The following is a 21,971-nucleotide window of genomic DNA, read 5'->3' as shown; positions in this document are numbered from 1 at the left end:
GAAAGCTAGTTAGACTGTAGATCAATAATACAGCCATGAAGGGTCAAATTTTGGGCTAATCTTCCAAATAGTTTGCTTTTTCTTCTGGGGTTTTTGGATGTATACTTATTTAGCTAACCATTACCAAAATGAAACTATTGAAGACATAAATTGGACGCTTTTGTGATGCGTCTTGCCTGTGTCACAGCTGAAGCTGATGGCATTCTTTATGTATTTTATAATATATATAATGTATATGTATACTAGATTATTCATTGTATAAACTAACAACATCATCAGTATCAGTATCAGTTAGTTAACTCAATGTGCAACAGCCAGTGACAGGCGTACACTCGTCGAACGAAGAAAATACACATTTCCAATCGAAGATCATCCGAAAAAATGAAAGAAAACTTATAGGCGATGTATAATTAAAGAAATTGCAAACTGTCTGCTTAATTGGTACTTGGTAGTTTGTAGGTGGTGCGTATGTGGTTTTCATGTGTTATATGAAGGACATGTGGGTATTTGTGGGTGTCTGTGGAAGGCGCTTCGTGTGTCCTTGTTTCGTTGAGCAACTAATTTAGTTCAAATAGCGAAAACAATTTTGAAGGCGGCGGCTAGGCTACAGGCAAACAAATTATGCAGATTGCGAGCTGATATATTTATGTGTACGTAGTGGTGACTCCAAAATCCCTGCCAGCTTAGCTAGCCCTCGATCTGAGATCGCAGGCGGGGCCGTGGCAAGTCCCCAAAAACAGCCTCGCCATGGACACTTCTGGTCAGCGCTTGGATGCTGGCCGCTATGTCGATGTTGTCCATTCCCTGACAAAAAGAGATCAGCCATTAGTATCATAAGTTTTTTGAATTGTTAAATGGTGATCTCACCTCCTCGCAGCCCTGCCCGAAGTTATTGTTGTTGGCCACAGCAGCTCTCTCGGCCAGCGTGGTGTTGGCTATCTCGATGGGCAGACTCCGAGCGAAGTTCATCAACTGCGCATGGCTGGGACGCCCTCCACTTCGCACCGGTATGGAAATGGAGCTATCCGGGTCCAGAGCATCTGTAAGTTGAAAACATATTGTGGTAAATAGAAATGTGGGTGAGGTACCATTTTCTAGTACTCACCTTCAGCTTCATCCGCAGCTTCGTCATCTAGGACGCTTCGTAGGCCATTTTGTTGGCTCAGCTGCTGGAAGGGATTGTGCTGATGCTGCTGCTGGTAGATCAGGCTGCGCGGGTAGCTAGGCACGGTCACGGACTGAACCGGCACTGGAGCATCCACATCCTCCAGATCGAACAGGCAGTCATCTGCATCTTCGTTAGCACTGGACTGACCCACTCCATTTGGAGTCAACGTCTGGGTGGGTGGACCACCAGCACCGCCGGCTGCCGATTGCTGCCGGAAGGTGGGGCTGTTGCCCACGCTCATGGGCGTGGCTTCTGGGGTGGCGGGCGGTGTGTCAAAGTGAGACATCTTCCTGGACACCGAGACACTCTGCGGGGCCTGCTGCTGCTGCTGTTGCGACTGCAACTGTTGCTGCTGTTGTTGCGCCAGCAACTGTTGCTGCGGCTGCTGGTTCAGCGTTAGGAAGTTGGGCGGATGTGTCAACGTAGTAGTGGGTGTGGTGGGACCACCATTCAACTCCCGCCGGCTGCTGATGGTGTTCCTGCGCCGGGCAGTGGCACTCTGCGGCTGATTGGCCGCCACATCGAGGGCGGGAAGCATGGCACGATCGAGTAGCTCCGAGGCCTGCTCGGGCAACGCGCGAATAACTTTGAAAAGCAACGCGCAGTCCTGATCCGATTTCTCCCGGAAACTGTTCAGCAACTGGAACTGAGTGCGCGTATACCGCTCGATTCTCTCGTTTGTCTCCACAATCTCCTCCTGCAATCGCGCCTGCTGGTGCGCTTGTATCATTCTCAATCTCTGCACCCTGGCATCCGTGGGATTGGCAGACAGCGAGCCGATGCTCAGACTCGATGCGGAGTTGGATAGTCCACTGGTGGGTCGAGTGGATCCAGAGTCACTGCCAGTGTGATCCATGATCAGCAGCTCGAAGGTCTCCGAGAAGGCTTTGTTGGACTTCCTTTGAGCCAGCTCCTCGCTGCTGGTCAACAGCGTGCAGTTGATGAGGTAGAGTGTGGGCGTGGCTCCGGCGCCCGCCGTCAATCGCTTGGCGCACAGCACCTCCTTGCAGTTGATGCACAGGCTCAGCTGCCAACTCTGGCCTGCGGCTTCAATGGTGAGACCATACAACAGCTCCCGCTGGTTAATCACAGCCACGGTGAGGTCTGGAATGGGACCATAGGCCTGAAACGGCAAGAAAAAACTCGAATATTAATGCTTGTTTAAGAAAATGTATTTCCTTAATTTCATATAATTATTCCAATTTTTTTTTTTCATTTTTGTATAACTAAATGGTTATTGATTTGTGTATCAGGCTTCACCTGGGTGCAACCCTCACATTCATATTAAATTGGATTACCTTTAGTCAACAAGTTGATAAGACTTTCCACACAGTCAGTCTGGTCAATGTCTGATAAAGAGGGATTACCAATTTGCCCCATTATTATCTGCACTTTTGATCACAACGGAAAAGCCAGCCTTTCTTCGATGTTTGCCCAGTCAACAACCCCGCCGCACAGTAGTTCAAGTGCAAATTTGTCAATTATGTTCATTTCGAGTGCGGCACCCGATTGTGTATTGTGTGAAGACTTTATCGGAAAACAAGAAACCGCTGATGAACACGAAAACAACAAACAATTAGTGCAATGGCAAAATGATGTTGATGATGTGTGCCATCATATAGAGCAGCCGAAGACAACTTGAATTATTCTGGTTGTCATGGTGACAAACAGAAGATGCGATGGGTAAACAACAAGTTCATGATATCGCCGAATCGATTAAAATAGTCTGGTTTCCAAATGCCAAAATAGAAACAAACAAGTTTGCAGTCTGCCAATGAAACCTAAATACATATATCCATCATCATAATGCCCCGCTTATTCAGACACATAGTTAAATTCCTCCCACTTATGCAAAATAATTCCGGCATGTTTGGAATCGTAGCACGTGTTTGCCGACTGACACAGGAGAGAAAAACACTTTTTATAGACGTGCTTGGCTAAATTTGACACTCGCGTCCACCACAATCAAGTAATATTCATATGGACAATGAGGAGCGCAGGGCGAGATGAGGAGCGGGTGGGACACACTGGACACACAAGTGCACAAACAACCATTCGCACACGTAGATACACCGAATTAAATTGAATTAACGTACGAACTGCAAACGTCAACAGAAATCAAATGACAATGTTGCCCGACGTCAGCTAAGCGCTTCTGAATCGCATAGCATCGTTTTCCACATAACCATCTCATCACTTTTTGCCAGGTGGGCAGGGCAAACAAGAGATCATCTAGGCGACCTAATCCCATATCATTTATACTATACTTTATAATATACTTTCAACATTCAATTAAATTCATGAACCAAAACGAAATGTTTATCATTCGTTCAGAAGGCTGATATTGTCCATAAACTTGACTGTCAACTCAATTTCCGGCATTTCAAAACTACAGCTGCATTCGTTCGTCTTTATTTGAAAATTTGTTTTCGCATCCATTTTGGACAATAACAAGTTGCGGTCACACCCACTCAAAAAATATTGCTTTCAATGCAAATTCCGAACTTGTTGTTTACACCGAGTGCGGTAATATCTAATCAGGCCCAGTCAGTCGGCGGCAATAATTATACATATGAATGAAACAGAGGAAAAGGCACTAAAATGTGACACAGCAAATGCATTGTTGTCAAGTGTTTTGGCACTCGGCTGATATTATTGCTGGCAAACGCATAAACATATTTATGGGCTCAAGCCTATTTGCTCGGTTTCAAATTGCAGTTTTATGGCTGTTTTCGTAACCGCAAGACCCAACTGACTGACTGACTTGTTGTTCTTGCTGCTAATTTGCTGCGCTGATACCCTGTAAGATGGGGATTTAGACGCAATGAGTCATTATGCCTTTCTTCGATTGAGCAGCAGATAAGATAAGTGGTACAATTTTAGATTTATGATGATATCTGCTGAGAAGGCGTAATTAAGATTAGAAACATATAAGTAACCCAAAAATATCTTGATCACATTTAACCATTCCCCAAAAAAATACAGCAATAAATATGGGTATTTAGAACGGAAAGTTTTCGCGCCATCCGAATCTAGGGTAACTGATAAATCGATCATTGCTGATTGCCATCCATCATCATTCATTCAGGATTTTTTTTCAGCATGGTTTATGGTTTTATGGCATAGCTGGCTAAGCTTGAAGTGGGTGTTTTTGTTGACTGGTTTGACGGGCCCCAAAACGCCCGACATTATCAGTTAAGATTTCAGACAAACCATCATCATAGCCAGTTGGTTAGTTAGCTGCCCTCCTCCTATGCAGTTTGCCCTTTGCTTGCCAAACATTTTGCATGCAATTTTCGCCCCTGCCGCGATCTGCCAAATGTCAATGACTCTTCTCAGTGACTTTCAGACTGCAATGACAACAATTGAAGGCAATAGTTGCCTTCGCCGACGTCGTCGTCGTTCTCGTCGTCGTCACTTCATTGGATTGCTTAATTAACCTAACTGCCTGTTCGAATGATCGACTCTTGCTTAATTGAAATTAAATGTCTGCGCGCTGTCCTGCTAATTATGTGACTGTGGCGCCACCTAGTGGCCGGAACCAGTGGCTGTTAGCTAATTAAATAACCGTTTACGTTCGACTTTGACGTATGACCATTTGCTTTATGGCCAGGCCAGCCAAGACGGGCATTTGATTAATTGTAATCGCGTCTTCTGGCCGAAATCATAAATAAAACATGGCGTGTTCTAGCCGGTTGGCCGAAAGAGATGCAAAATCGCCAGAGGAAACGCGCCGAGGAGCACGTAACTACCACTCAGTCGCACGCTCTCCGCATATCGGAAATCAGTATGAAGCGATTTAATTGAATCGCGCGACATTTAAGTAATGTATGCAATCTAGACGGAATCAATTGCATTGCTGCCAACTGTCGAAAACGTTGTCCAACTGTCAGTCAGCGGGAGTCCGTGGATCACTTAATATGCACAGGGCAGATATATAGAAAATCGAAATACTATGTGGCAACCAAAGACATGCTGTATTAATTAATTGATTTTAGAACGAAGTTCATTAATAAGATCTCTTTAAAGTGTTAATGTTGGTTCTGATTCAAGCGAAAGCAACTGAAACAGAACTTTACCTTCGTTTATATCATTATATTGTAATAGTATATAATGATATAAACTGCATAATATGGCCATAAAGTCGACTATAACTTGAGAGTTATGTGCCGGCAATCTTGGACGGGAAGTACGAGTGCATTAAGATGGAGCTATCAAGTGATTCTGCTCTTGAGTTATGCTGTAAAGCAAATAATGACGTTTTGCTATCATCGAAACCCTTGGGTACTTTTCAATTGCCTGTATCTATTTAATTAGGATTTTTCTGTATTATACAAACGACGGAGGCAATTGAAATTCATATCAGCGGGTAGTGGTGTCTGGAAATAATGCATATTCCCCCGCCGCTGCTTATGCAACCAGAACGATTCCCATAAAACAAACAACTTTAGAGCAAAATGTGTGTAATAATTTTCTCGCATTTTGCACATTGCTGCATAATTAATTTGTTGTTGTTGTGCGAGGCGGCTGTGCAGTTTAATTGATCGAACGGCATTAATTAAGCCTGTAGCCTGTGACACTTGATGTGTCTAAATACGTTGGCCTAACTGATCGCCTAACTAACTGAGCGACTAGCCCTATCATTATTCAGTTACATATTTCGTTGCATATCAATTCGCTTTGCTATTGACTTGGCGAAAAACAAACACATTAAGCTGTGTCCAATGGGAGAAATGAGTCGTTTGTGAGATATAATATAAAATATTTTCACTTTTTCCCAGCCCAAATAAAGTTGGCATGCAAATAAAGATACTAAGTAGCAACAAATTGCATCTTAAGCCTTTTAAATCATAATGCTCTTGTTATTCTCGTGTGAGCTAATAATTTGCTTATCAGTTGATCTCGTATCAGTCTGATATCACACTTGAAAATCTAATAGAAAACAGGGTGGGGGGTCTGAAAATGCCGGGAGGGGGCATTAACCTGTTGCAAGTGCTGGCACCCTCGTTAATTACCAATCAATCAGGTCGTCAATCATCCGAGGCTGGCACACCTTTCGCCGAAAAAAAAAAGATAGATAGAAAGAGTGAAAAGAAAATAACAATCATCCGCCCGATTGACGCATTTTCCTTTGTTTTGTTTTCCATTTCTAATTCTATTTTCATTGGATTTTACTTTTTTTTTTATAGCTTTGAGATAACTCGCCCGTGTTGCGTTTCATCGGCAGAAACCGAAACTGAGCCAAAAAGAAAATAAGTTGTAAACAAATCAACTGGCAAAAGAAACTACGAAAATAATCTTTTATAGATTTGGATCCCCCTCGAAATGGGGATGGCGAGGAGGAGTGGTTCGCTCTGGGGTGCGACTTGGTTCGCCTCGCTGCTCGCGAATAATACAATAATATAATACCCTCTCCCCCCATCTTCCTCTTCTTGCATTTTTTCTTTTTTCATTTTTATTTTTTTTTTCATTTTTTTTTTCGTTTTTTCTTCATTTTTAGTTAGTTTTGCCTCTTTTATTTTTTTGTGTCGAAAAAAAAAGAAGGCAAACACATTTCGCTCAGATACGTCGCCGTTCGTCGTTGGCCATTATCATAAACAACTTTAGACAGCTGGGGACACACGCGCGTGCTGGGCGTTTTCGCTCTGCGGATTGCGATGCCAATTTGTATTGCCGCGCTCGGTTTTTTTGAAAAAAAATTTCCACTACCAATCGACGGGCTTACGATTTGGCCAGTCCAGTCCATCTAGGGCTTTTGTTGTGCTCCTCCTCCGTCCGTTTCTTGGGTTCTTTCTGGGCCGCCAGTGTGAGTCACTCGAGATGGGCTAAGTTCAATTTAAGCCCCTACATCAAAGTATCTTTGGGTCACTTGTTGGTCGAAACTTGTTTTCTCAGCCATCTAATGGGCCTAATATTTAGGGTTTTGGGTTCTGTTTCTTGATTGGAATTAATTGTTTACCCAATTTAAAGGGCCAATATACATATTTCATTAAAATGGCTTCGTTTCTGAATCATATTTAAAAGACTTCAAAATTTTATCTATTTTCACTTAATGTGATAATCTATCATTTTATTTATTATTATATCTCACTTAAAAAGTTAGTCTTTCTACTAGTATTAATCGTTGATTCATTTCAACTGTCAAACCACTTAAATTGTGGTTTTGTAAGCCTTAGTGAAAATTGATTATCTCCCCAGCTATTATTTAGATCGTACACGTATTACAAAATTAATTGCTGTCATGTTCAACTTTCTAAACCAATTTAAGCTTATTGTTTTCCAAGCCCTCTGCCCCCCACCCCCCTCATTCGCACTTCCCTAATAAAATGTTGCCTTATCTACGAAAAAACAAAAAAAAAGGGAAAAATAGTAAAAAAAAAGCGTATCATTCAATGTCGTTTGAAAACAAAATCTGATAACGCCCCAGACCCAAAACATCGCATATAGTCTCGCCAGCCAGAGTGCCTGCCGCACTTCCCACTCCTCCCCCGACCCATTCAACGAGCCCTGCTCCCAAAAGATATATATTTCAATCGGGATTAGAATGAGGAACTGGAAAAAAGCTAGGGAAACGTGCACACGTGTGCTCCCCGCCGACAGATTAAACCTTTTTTTTTGTAAGTATGTAAATAAATGTGCTGAAATGAGTCGAAGCTCGATTGCCTACACATGAAAACAAATTTGCCTATATAATTACTCATCAAAAGGCGGAAAACTGATTCTTAACCTGTTATTATTTAATAATATATGTAACAAAACAGTTTGTTTAAGCAACTTGACAAGAAAACATTAAGCTTAATTAGCCAGTAAGTAGTTATGCTTATATGAATATTATCAGATTAGATTATCAAGTCAGATAACTTTTTGGTGTGACCGTACTATACAAAAATAAATACAAAATTTTAAAAGTCAAGAGCTTATTTTATTGAAATCCTTAATGCTCTGTTATTATTATATGATTAATCTCAGTAATTAATCTTTACGAATTTCATTTTAGGCATTAGACATTTTAAGGCCCTTCCCTATATATACATTACACTGTAAAATCAACTCATAAATTTCGCTCAGTGTGTAACAGTAAATTAAGCGCAACAATGTTTGCCCATCGGCGCACTGCTAAACAGACTTCGAACGGAGTGAGCGAGGGGCAAAAGGGGTTGGGGATTGGGGGGACTACGAGGTACATAGGTGTGCCAGTGTTATCTAAAAACTTTGACAAACAAATTTACGTTGGCGTGGATTTTGTTTGCCCAGCGCACCGCACAGCCGGCTACAGCTCAAATTTAATAAGCAAACAGCAAAGATGGCGGAATTCTCGGGCCTGCCCAACGTCTGCTGTTGTTAATTGTTAGTTTTATACACACTCACACAGCTCGTATAAATAATAATATAAATATACGGCCATCTATGTACATATGTATGTATGTAGATTCCTACTAGAATAATGAGATCATCTCATCTCTAGCGAACCTAAAACGCGACCTGCGCCTATTTTCGGAGCTACCGAATTATAGAGTTGTGATAAGACCTGCTTATTTGTGCAAACGGTCTAATTATAGCTTTTTTCCAGGCGTAAGAATTACAAGACAGCCAAGTATTGATAAGGCTATCAACACTAAGAAAAATTAATAATTAAACTGTTTCAAGAATACTGAAGAATACAAGATGTTTATGATCAAGAACTCATAAGCATGTTGAGAACAAGATTTTTGATTTCGCTCTAAGAATTCTTCTACGCGCTCTTCTCTTAATATCGAAAACTATTTTTTCGTAGTGCATTTTTTTTTTATATTTTCCACTCCTATTTGCGTATCAAATTTAGACCCCTTGTTTCGTGTTTATCCGAAGTAAACAAATCTTTGTGGCCGCCGCACATTTGACACAGTTTTCATTATTTATTTATTTCTCGCCTGGCCACTACTATTATTTCTATTTTTTCGGCTGCATTGTGTGTGTGTGTTGTTGTGCCTCAGAGCAAATATTTATGCGAAACCATCAAAATTTAAGGGGAAGCTATGAAATTAACCCCTCACCCGATAAAATCACGCATGCTAAACGTGATCGACGTGATCAAAAAGAAAAAAAAAAAAAAAAAAGAAAGAAAGAAAAAATCAGAGAATCAACCCCCCGAACCCAAAATGCCACCACCCCTTTTGGCATTCTTCAACCCTCTTGCACACGCAAAATAAATTATTCGCGTTTAGATATTTTGAAAAGAAGAGGTGTTTTCATTGCTTTATTTTTATTTTTATTTTTAGCCGGCTTGCGATTTCTCAATTCAAGAATTTATAGTTCTGTTTACACGAGAGCGTTTGTACTATGTATATATGGCACTCAGTAGCTACATTTGTATGTATGTACAAGGCAAGTGGAAAAAGGTTAAGAGTTTACGAGCAAGGGCCAGGCTCATTAGATTGGCCCAAAGATTGGTACGCTGAAGTGTGTGGGCTTTATTACAGTACGGCAATCGACTGCCGCTGGCTTCAAGGTTATATTTGTTAAAGATTAACATTGGTTTTCAATTAACCGAGACACGCGCACTGCAAGCAGCTGGTCATATACATATATGTATTTATTTTTCCATATGTATTTATGTGGGGTTAAAGGGGTGGTTAACTCTGATTGACCAGCGTACTCTTCTGGGACTCCGAAGCTCTGACCTTGCCATATCATAATGGCAATTTCCTGCTTGGGATGATGTGCTGCTTTCCAAAGGGTCAGTAAATGAATTTAACTTGGTATATCAAGTTATAATTTGCCTCTAATTTTAACTTTTTATTTCTGATGATAAGCGCCCGCCCAACTGTTTATAAAGGGCCATCTCAGAGGGTGATAATATAGCCCACAGTTTTGATAAGAAATTTATTTTATAGGCAAATATAATACCTTTCAGTTTGCATTATTATTCATTTCCTAGACACATTTCATCACCATTGTTTGTTTATTTGTTTTTTATTTTTTTTTTTAAGTTTTTTCTTTTTTGGCCCAGACAGCAATTAGGCCCTACTCGCCTGATTTTCGATAAAGTATTAGTGATTTCCCACTTATCATTCCACCATTCCACTTACTAGTAGGGTTACACAAACCCATGCAGCAAAAACCGACTCGATTCACAGACTTTACATTTGATAATGGCTATTTTTAGAGTACACAAACGTTGTCATTGCAGGCGCGCCTTATATTCTCTCCACACCCCCTCTCCACCCACCCCCTCATCATATGAGGAAAATATAACTTAAACTGATTGATAACTCGTGCTTGGGATTTGCTTTGTTGATATTTGCCTTGTGGAATCGGTGGATTGGAAAAGGGTTTTCGGTTTCATAACGCGATTAACTGGGCTAAAAATAAACATGGCCATTAGCATATGAATGCAGTTGTTTTGTTGTCTCTTGTTTTAGCTTTGTTCATCAAACTCGTTTCTCGGCCCATTCAAAGATGGTGTATTGTTTTGATTTTCAATTAACCAATTTTCACAGGTGAGAGCACCAACAACGATTGAAGAAGGGCTGAGGAGATTAAAGGCTCTAATCATAAATAAACCACTTCGAAAGGCGAAACTGGGAGGCAGACAACGATTGACGACAGCGCGACTGGCAGCAATCGGTTTATACATATATACTCGTACATATATACTCTATACTATATGGAAAAGTGGCAGGGAGTATCAGTATTTGTGTCGCCGCGTTTTTACCGTTTGATAACCTAGAAAAGACGCCTAGGTAGGTGTGAGTGTGTGAAAGAGTGTGTGTGCGTGTGTGTGTGTGGGCGCTGGACAATCAAAATTGATAAGGGGCGTGCGCACAATCACAGCTACTTTTACTGCTGGATTAAGAGGCGATGACAAACAAACTGCAAGATACATGAATACATTTAGTAAACAACATAGTTTCAATTCTAGTCCATTCGCACAGAAATATCAAAAGAATGCGATATAATGTTGCTTTCATTTAGTTTACTGATTTATACCAAATGTTCCATAATGTTTAAACTTTATTTAATAGCTACCATAAATATTATTACACACACATTTAATACGCTTTGTAGACAATTGTAACCATATTATTCATCGCAAAATCATAAAGCATAATTGAGTGTTTTCAAAAACAATCATAATTACAAACAGATGTCACTTTAAGTGCGCGTTTCGAGTTAGCGAGCACTATTGTCAGTCAATTTCATTAGTGTTGCACAAGTCATTAGGAAGTTCGAGTTGACTAAATTCAAGCATAGCCTTGTAATGGCCCATCACACATCTTGCCCATATGTCGTCCGGCATTTCAACAAATTTTATGCATAAATTCATAATTTAAACATTTCGGGGCCTACGCAGTGGAGAGCTTTTATTGGCAGGGTTCGGGGGCTCCGTGGTGGGGATGGTGGGGAGATGATGGTGCTCCGACTGTCAACTGGCCCATCAAGTGGGCCCGAAAAAGCCATTCGCCAGCAGTCCGCAGTAGGCATTTATGCCTTAGTGACCCCCTACCCGGCTTTCAATACATATGTATGTACATATATGTATAGTTTTTATGGCTGCCTTTTGTGCGCCTACACATGGCAAAACAAAGTAACATTGAAATGTTTATTAACCATGAAGAGAAACTACTAAGGCTATGATGAAAATCAATTTACTAGAATAACTTAATCAAGAAGGGTGCGAATTTGCAGGGTATACGATAGTACAAGTTGAGTGTTACTAATTGGAAATTCATTCTATTAGTTAGCTAGCTGTATGACACTGCTACTATATAATACTATTCTATATAAATCCAATTTACTATAACTTAATCAAGAAGGGAGCTAATCTACAGGGTATGTTTTGAAAGTGGAAGTAGTAGTAGTAGTAAGTAGAAGCAATACGATTTTCCATCTTGATATGAAGTTGTTTTGATCCAAAAGTCCCGCAGCAGTCCAATCCCAAAGGATTAACAATCTATTAGTTAGCTAGCAGTATGGCACTACTGATATCGTTTGGTGTTTCTTCGAGTGATCGGCTCTTGGAGCAACTCCCTCTCTTTGGGCGCCCAGTGGGCCTTTTGGAGCCCCCTTTCTTCCGCTGCCCGGACTACTCCGTCGACTTTACGGCGGTCCAGTGCCCGGCCGGCCGCATTTGGAAATCTCGAAAACTTGTTTATCCAACACACACACACACATACACCCTCACACACACTCGAAAAAAAATATACTGCCAAGAGATGGGGGAAAAAATTATAAACAAGTTTTTTGTTTTGTATTTCGGCTCGACCGTTGTTGTTCTTCCTCTGCCTGTGCCTTCGCCTCTGCCCCTCGCCCCGCCCCGCTTGCCCAACACTCGCGACCGCTCTTTGTGCTTTTTACTTCTTGCTTGTGTGTTTTGTCGCTGGTTTCGTAATTTATTCTAAAAGCGTTCCGTTTTGGCTCTACATAGAAGTGTATACATATAAACACACGAGCCTGCATACTGATTTATACATACAGACTCATACTTGTGGCATATATGCTGTGATGTGTATTTGAATAACGGTTATACCCTGATCGATGATATTGAAACTAACTCATTAGTTGTGGGATACTTTCTATTGATTTTAGATACCGCTGTTCAGAAGCCTAAAGAGATTTTACTAGATTTAATATTTCTAATATCCTAATATATATATATAGCTAATATGCTAGATTAGGTATGCTTTATTAAATTGCACTTTTTAATGTCTGCACTTATTTTCAAAATGAAAAATGTACAAGAAGTGTTTGAAAGGTAAAGATAGCGTATCTGCAATTCGATGTGGTTGCACAATTTGGTTTACTTTGTTTTCATTTGGTTTTTGTTTTGTTTTGTGAGCTTTGAATTATTCAAAATAACACTTTTGGTCTATTTGTCCGCGTTGCTGTTGTTGTAGCACGCCTCAGCGCTTTTGAAGTGGGTGCAACACAACGCAGCACAACACACAAAGCAACAAAAGCAACAATAGTGGCTATTGCCGACGATCTGCCAACCGCAAAAACAAAAACTAACAAGTCGTTGCCGTATTGGACAATTCAATTTTGCATTACAATAAATACGGCACTCGAGTTACAAACGTGCGGTGAAGGTACTTTTGTGCAAGCACCGCGATAACCGATTTTAATGAGTCCTCTACATAAAAAGATTTAATTATATATTTAAGTATATAAAAGCACTCAGGACTGCTTTGAGTTCGGAGCACATGTAATCTAAGCAATTAAAATGATGCCATCCATGATGATCCTCCTGAGACCCTGTCCACCCACTGGCTGTCAAACCTCGGGCCAGCAACTCCAATGGCTGTCAAAATGTGACGAGTGGCGTGGTCGAAAGTGGGAATAAAACGCAGACAGAGAGAAAAAAAGGGGGAATAGGGAGATTTAACCTTGAAAAGTGTGGACAAGACAAGCGGCGATGACGCAGATATTCAGTTGTTTTTATTTTGTTAAATGGATAAGGTAGCACCAGGAACGAAAGATGGAAAAATTCGGCACAACTTAATAATAACAACAATTACAGACACAAAAAGTGAGGGGGAGAGGTTTCCAAAAAATAAAAAAACTTCTTATACAGCGCGGCCCACCAAAGTATTATTTGCTTGCAAATGTCAACTACTCAAGAACCAGTTTACCTTCTTAAAAAATACACTTATGATCCGAATTTATGCACATAATTTCAATATAAATATAATAAAAAGCAAATATTAACCATTCGATTATGAACTTAAATAAATTCATAATTCATAATCGAAATTTTAAATGCCAAGTTAGCTACTGCAAATAAACAACGTTGTTATTTCCTAAAAGTTTGCTTATTTATATTAAATAATTGCCGTGCTAACTTTTAAAAAGGAAAGGGTTATCATGATAACTTCCAATCGCCTTACCAAAAACATTATTATTTGATTTATCAACATTTACCACTTGCTTATATCTTTCGACTAAGTTACGAAGGAAAAAAAATGAAAAAACGACAACAATTAGAATCAAGAAGTTATGATAACGTTTTTCAAGAAATCCCCATTTTACAACAAAAGACCAGATATTAATTTGTGTAGTTAAGTAATGACTAATGACGACATCGGTGATCTATAAATTATACATTTGTATGAATGTACACAGATAAATATGTATGCTCGTTAGTGCTACCTGTTATTTTTAATAATTAAATAAATGGTATAACAAAATATTTCCAGGTGCATTTTTATAATTATTTTCTTGGTAGTGACACCCTTAAATACTTTTACAAGAAGGACATAAATTTGCGACTTTATTAACCATTAACACACAACTTCCGAATTCCAGAACTGGAATATTCGACTTCGCTTAACCCCTGAATGCCAACCCCTTTGCGACTTTGTGACGTTTTTGGGAAAGCGAAACCGAACTGAAAATTTACTAAACGAAATTATGCAAATTACTTGCAACTGAGGGTGTGACAAATGAAAAGCAAGAGCGAATAAATCATAAAAAAACGCGAATAAAAACGGGAAAAAGAAGGCGAGTGAAACAGAAGCTGACGCAGGAAACTAAAAATACCGGCGATCAGGTTGGCAAAGAGAATACCGAACCAGAACAGGGTGCTCCTGCTTGAAAAGGAGGAGCGAATGATAAACAGGTGCGGAACGAGAGGAGAATGGTAATGGTGGAAGAGGGGGTAGGGGAACGCGAAGGAGCGGGCAGACCGAAAATAAACCAGAAAATGTGAGGATTCCTCACGAGTTTCCTATGAGCAAATGGATGACCCTATTTCTTCTTGCCCTTCCATATTCCCTACATCCCTCCGTAGACCATCCCCCTTCCAATTCACGATTCCAGGCCTACATGTGCACATACATATGTATGTATAGGCCTATGTTTGTTTTGTGTGTGTGTGAGAATAGGCGGCACAGGCAGAAACGGCAGAAAGCAAAAAAAAAAAAAAAAATAAAGCCGGCACACAAAACATAAAGAACGATAATAAAAACACACAAACACACACACTAGCAGCGCAACAACGCAAATACAGTGAATTTCGCTTAACAATTACCTTGATTAATGCAACTAAATAGAGTGAACTGTTAAGTTACACCAGCTCAATTAGGGGAAAAAGCAAGTTAAGCGAAAAACGTTACTCTTAAGTTATATTTCATATGTTCCAGTTTTGTTGTATGCTTTTCTTTGTGTTTACATTTTTTGGTAACAACAATGTATTAGCGGATTATAAATGCATTACTTGAGCGAACATTGTGTTCTATTCCCCTCTGGTCCTTTTAATCGTATCTCTACTGTGTGCCCGCAAAGAGAGCGAAAGAGCGCGCACTAGTGTCCCAGCATAGGCCTTTAGCCCATTGTTGTTGCCTTTTATGCTGCGCCGTTGTTGCCTTTGCCTACTCCCCAATCAATACATACTCCGTCCTGCTCTGGCACGCTGGGCGATAATCGGTTGACGAACTATATAGCGGCTATAGTTGAATACCGAAAGAGACTTACGTGCTTGAAGAACTCCATGATATGGCTGTAGAAGACGAAGTCCAGCGGATACTTCTGCTGGAACACCTGCGACAGGAGGATCGCGGTGGGTACATCGCCGCTGGCGACCTCTGCACCGCCCACGCGGCCCCCTGCGCCGCTGCTGCTGTTGCTGCGCTGCAATTTCGAAGTCGAAGCAACGAAATTCGAGCATTTGCACGAGATCAACATGATTTTGTTATTGCCGGTTAGCTGATAACGGTAATTGATGCGTCGTTCTCTTTCTCTCTCTCTCTCTTTCTATATTTCTTCTCACTTCACTAGCAAAACACTTCGATGTTCTTCTTCCTCTTCCTTATTTATATCTTGCAGCGCTTGATAATAACTATAACAACAACAACGAGTCCTTTAAATCACTTTCCCGCTCAATGTTGTTCGATACTTCGAGTGCAATTCAAGAACCCCTCGAGTCAGAAGTCGACGAGCATTTGCGGGTATTCCGAGATTTTACGAGTTTTCCTCTGGTGACCGAAAACAATCGAACATAGCATACACCCACAACCGTTCAATTTTTTTTGTCGACTGTCTCCGATATCAGGAGGTTTGCCTGAAGCAATCGGTATCGCAATTCAGTGTGACCGAGTTGGGAATACCCGGTCAAATTGAGAATTTCCTAAATTATCTTCGCTGAAATAGGTCTTGGTAACACCAGATGAAACTGATCTGGCAACTCTGCAAGTTACCAATGTTAAGGAAGTGTGCTGTTAACAGCGTATAATATTATATTAAACTGTGTAATTGCTAATGCGTTCGACATTAAATACATACATACATGCATTTAATACATTTTTATAAATAAGAAATTGTATTTAACTTGGAAAGGAAATCCGAACAATTGTTGAATGACTTTCAGTATCGTCATGAAATAACCATGAACAAACCAATTTTTTACATGTGAGGAGTTGACACCTCGATTTATAGACTTAATTTTTTTTTTTGAAAGTCATATTGAAAAGTCTGGACTTCAACCATGTCAAATATGTTAAGTGTCAAATGTATTATACGTATGTAATATGTATTTGCATATAATATGTATGTTAATTGCTTCTACATGTTATTTATATCAAGAGGAATTCGTTAAATTTATTCGGAGCTGAAAAGTGTGACTGCACAATAGCAAACTCTACACATTTTTCCTGTTGCCAGAATTTCGATGTAGACATGCAAAAGGAATACAAATGGCTGTTCATAAAATCTTTTCATTTTATTATCATTCTTTATTATTGGAAGATGAAAAACTTAAGTTTTTATTTTTTAAAGTTTATTTTTTAAAGTGATATTATTTTTTTTTTAATATTTTTTTATATATTTTTATTTATTACGATTAAGATAAGTTAACAGAAAAAACTTGATTTCCATACTGGGGAAATTTCAACCTGGGAAAACCCCTCCCTCGGTGGAGGTGGGAAATCTCCGTACCACGAATCCGAGGGAGACTTTTAGAAGGAACCCGCACCCAGAAAAGACCACTCGATACGGACAGAAGGACATAGCCAGATTCTTTATACGGCCTGAAACGCCTCTTTAACGAATCTTTTAATTTACAGGTATAAAATTGAGTCTGCTGTGAATGTACTCCCACTTGCAGCGCGATGCAATTGCACCACTTTTGAGCAATTTACTGAAACTTTCATTTGGTCCATTCGCACCACTTGCAACACTTGATTAAATTCCGGCATTCTGCCAACTCCAAAGGGGCATCAAAAATGCATGCTCCCAGTGAAGACACAACCACGAAACCACTCTGCCTAGTGCAACCCAAAGGCGAGAAATCATAAAGTTGGCCACGTGCCGCAGGCTAACTTCTTCTTCAGCTCCGGAGGACAGGTCAACTTTAAGTCACTCCTTTCCGGTTTCGGGGTTTCTTGATGGGCATAAATTATGCGCGAGTCGAGCGTTCGCCTGTCAAATTTGGCACCTGGTCGCGGTCGAAGGTCTTACAACACCGTGCCCCCCTCTCCATCCGCCTCCAAATGAAAGTGTTTGGACTGCCGGGGAGCCGGTCTATATCTGTATATTGTGTATATTTTGTGTTGGCCCCATGTAAGCATGTAAACCGTTTTAGCGGCCTGTTGGGTTCACCATGTAATTGAAATTGCGCTGCGTACGCGGCATTAAGTCATAAAAACAACAACTACAGGCCACTACTCTGTTACCCAGCTAAATAAAAAAAAATATATATACATATAAACAAGTTTGTCACACTCTGAGGCCAGGCACGTACTCACCAAGAGGTCAAAACGCACTCTGGACATGATAAACCCGCGAGCAAATTGTGAAACTTGTCCGTTTCTGTCCACCACCAGCACATATCATATCGTCATATCCCCATCATCATTATCATCTTGGAGCCCTGCCACTTGGCTGTGTGTACTGCTGTATGGGTCATAAAAGCAGCGTACTTAGAACAACTTAACACCGAAACCGAAACGAACCAAAATTCCTGTTCAGGCAACATTTAACTACATTTAATTAAGGCCTTTCTATCTCTCGGGTTCTGGGTAAACGTTTTTTATTCAAGGGTCACAGAACAGCATCTGATTGTGTAATACAATCTATATAGAGAACGTTGACTTTGTGCCGTTTATGGCAATTTTGGAAGAGGTGAAGCACTGCGACCTAATAACAATTATAATAATAATTTCCAGCTCTTGCTTTAGTTATACTTCACAAATTTATTTAAAATTTTAAAAAAGTACAGCAAATTTTTGAAAATATTCAATACAGCATCTACTAACTAAACTGCCGGTGACTTCTGCCCGCCTTCTGAAGCTTTTGTAAGGAGCCTGACGAGCTCGGATTCATCCTTCGCCACATCCTTTCCCAGCGGCATCCATTCGGTCCCTCTTGTTATCCTCGATTTGCTCTCCCTCTCGAAATTTGATCTTTTTGCCGTGATAAGAAATCGAGGGATAAGAAGGCGCAAAGCATAAACACGCTCGAGGAAATGCCTGGGCAATTGCTGGGCCCCAGGTCCTTTGTCCTGGAGGACCTTTTATGTCTTATCAAGGCGAGCGAACTTGGGACGCTCGCCGGATCCCGCTGCCATTGGTCCCGATCGCGATTCCAATGCCGATCTTGGATGCCAGCTCCCGGTTGCGCCTGGTAACACAATACTTTTCGAATGCGCTGCAGCAGCGGGACCACAATTCCAGCTCCTTTTTAAATTAATTCGCGAGAATTTAAGGCGGAGGTGCCATGCGGCGTGGTGATCCCGGCGTGTCCTGGCTCCCATTATTGTGTCAGCAACTTTATAAATTGCGCATAGAAAACAAACCGCCCGCAAATGCCAGGCCCAAGGAGTCCTTTGTCCTTCACAATTGCTGTTTATATTTGGTGCTGCCTGCCCTGAATGGCAATCAATCAATCAGTAATTGCGATGATCGCGTATCGATATCCATTTACATAACGCCGATTTCGGCACGTTCATTCCTTAATAAGGGAATCAATTGTGGTGTTTATATGATGCAGTAAATCGGATTACGAAAGGAAATTGAATATAACGAAGATATATTAGAGATTTTAAGCAAGGGGCAATATTATGAATACTATAAACACTTTCTTGTCTATTTCTATTAGTTTGCAAAACTAATGGTGAAATTACTTGTACGCAATCCCAATAGCTAGCTGGGTAAGGGTATCTGATATTCGTATATTAAAGCTTAACATTAATAAAAACCAAATGCACCATATATTCGTATAAAAGCTATTTATTTATAGATTATACATTTTGCAGGCAGGGCAGTAAGTCAGAGTCAACCAAAGCATCTGACAGATACATTTTGTGCCACCCGTGCCACGCCCCCAAACGACGCCCTACTCATGTGTATCCGAAATGAGGTATATAGACACCTATAGGCACACTCACATTCAGAGAGAAGCACGGAGAATACTCGACCAATGGGAGCCGCTCGCATATGTGTATCCGAGGGATTATGTATCTGTATCTGCAACTGTTTTCGGTTTCCGGTTCGGTTCTGTGCCCCAGCTCGTGCCGCCGAAGAAAACAAATGTTTAATAAAAACAAGTACGCAGCGGAGAACAAGAAAAATTATCTAGTAATTGCATAATTAAGTGTGCAGGACGGAGGGTAACTGTTTAGTTTTAATTTGTGTAAATTGCCGGCCTGATACGGATCCCGCGCGTGTTGACTATGCCATAACTATATGTGACTCCCCCTTTGGAACGAGGGATTATTAATTGAATTAGCGCCTCGCCGGCGAAGAGGATACTGTGAGATCTGTATCTCTATGATCTGGTCAGCTAATTAGCGGCTAGCCCCGGCTCACAATTTCAGACAGGAAGTTGACAGGCAATTGACAAGTTTCAAATGAAGATAGAACCCTCCATTAGGCGATGAACTTAATGGTTAATAACCGAACCCAAATCAAAATTTGCATATTACAATTTGCGGGGTAAGATACACGGCATTCTTAGGAAGTACTGGCAAGTGAAGTGAATTTCCTGCGGCACATCCATCAAGAAATTCGCACGGTATTATTGACAAACGGATATGGGATATGGCGCTTTCAAAGTCATTTTCCCAGGCTTTGTACCGCCCACATCTCATCATTCAAGCACATCCTTATCCGCAATGTCATTATCCCAACCCCAGGATACATATCACTCCCCCAATCGGTAAATCACGCTAATAAGCCGGTAATGAACATAATGTAAGTGTAGCCCTCTTCTCTGGCGTATATTGCATGTTTGGCACACATTCCGTGTGCTCGAGCTCCTTGAACACCAACCCCCACCCCCCTGATTTTACAGGCCGGAAGAGGAAACATTTGCCGGAGGGGTTGTGCAAAAAAAAGAAGAAAACAAAACAATTTTTCACTTTTGTTTTTGTTTAATAGGGCATGCGAATATATTTCACCGACCACACTTACCACCCCTCATTGTCAAGGACCTGAACTGAGTTCATTTCGCAGCTTTTGCTCCTTTCTGATTTACCCGTCGATCATTTGTCTCCATTTGCCACACGGTTTTGGGTGTTTTACGTGCATCTTCATCAGTGCGAAAAGCAAAGTTGGAGCTTCGCTCCTTTTCCACCATCGCGACTTGACTGATGGGAGCTTCTTCATTTGTCAATGTAACGCGATGCGGTCCCAAAAATGCTTTTCTCACATGCCAGCCAGATATGAAGTTGGCCACAGAGTTGGTGGCTACTTACTTACACACACATTCAAGTTAAAGGCAAAATGATGTGCTGGTTGTTGGCCATCCCAGTTGCCTGGCCAGCCACTCAGTCAGTCAGTTTGCCAAACTGTCAGCCGACCAGCAGACTTTCAATCGTCGCATAGTGGGTTTTGAGATATTGGCATATACTTCAGTTATTTTTCAGTTTATTATTTTAAGTAAGTGCAGTCAGTCTTTTGTAGATATGATTAAGATTTTGTATCTCTCTTATTAAGAAAGCTTCCTTGAATCAGTATTTTAAGTCCTGTTAATCCTGCTAGTTCGACTCTGGAGCTCCTCATCCTGTGACCACTGTAGACTCCCCTGTTGAAAATGAGCGTGTAAAAACCCGTCAAATGCCAGGAATACCAAAAATAAAGCGATGCGAATCGATGCGATCAGCGTTGTTACCTCTATACGTTGGAGGTTTTGATTTGCAGTGCCATCGGCATGGTCATCATCATTGCCATCATCATCACTTGGGACATATTGGTGACGCTAAGCGGTACAAAAAGAGAAGAGTTCGCGGAAAAAACAAGATGTGGGGTACGTCGGGGGATTGGTATTGGGTCCAGCGGATGACGCGCCTGGCGGTCTGGCCGGAATGGATATGGGTAAACGTGGCTCGTAGTGGAGTGCATGTGCGGCCAAAACGATCAATGAAGTCTCCTCTCGTGGCTTTCGATTGTGGCCGGCAATTCCGATTGCCAAGTTTCTGCCGATCGTGTTGTGTAGTTGCTGTTTTCCTTCGGACGTTTTGGCATTTGCGGCATGGCGCTAATTAACAACTGCCGGTGCTTTTTTAGCCACTTGAAGAGCTGGCTTGGGCCAATTGTTTTAGCCTGATGATAAACATTTTTATTGATTTCTGATGATTGCCGACAGGGAGGCAGTGCAGGGACAACACAGGTGCAGAGATCGGACTGGCATAGGTCGGTGCCTCTTTGTCCGCTGCTATTTATTAAATGCGATTTATTTGCAATTGCTTCCCAGAAGCAGGAGGTGCTGCAAGATTAGACCAACGATCGCCAACCGGTTTGGAGCGTTCCGGGAAACAGAAGCGTCATATGTTGGCGGCACCGGGTAATTGCCACCGGTCTTGCAGATAGAGATCACCCAACCGAGATGCCAA

General features: G+C 41.1%; 1 protein-coding gene across 1 annotated transcript; it reads right to left on the bottom strand.

Moving 5' to 3' along the window:
• Positions 1-146: 146 nt before the first annotated feature.
• On the bottom strand, positions 147-16,263 carry LOC6734489 (protein suppressor 2 of zeste). Its single transcript, XM_002081472.4, has 4 exons — positions 15,620-16,263; positions 1,106-2,291; positions 868-1,040; positions 147-804 (listed from the first exon to the last, which is right to left on the bottom strand). Exons 1-4 carry the CDS (start codon positions 15,827-15,829, stop codon positions 688-690), a joined length of 1,686 nt encoding a protein of 561 aa, XP_002081508.1. The 5' UTR covers positions 15,830-16,263; the 3' UTR covers positions 147-687.
• Between the last annotated feature and the right edge of the window lie 5,708 nt (positions 16,264-21,971).

Source organism: Drosophila simulans, chromosome 2R, assembly GCF_016746395.2.
Source record: "Drosophila simulans strain w501 chromosome 2R, Prin_Dsim_3.1, whole genome shotgun sequence".
Classification (NCBI taxonomy): domain Eukaryota; kingdom Metazoa; phylum Arthropoda; class Insecta; order Diptera; family Drosophilidae; genus Drosophila; species Drosophila simulans.
Note: the sequence above shows the minus strand (reverse complement) of the source record. Positions and strands in the feature narration are given on the sequence as shown.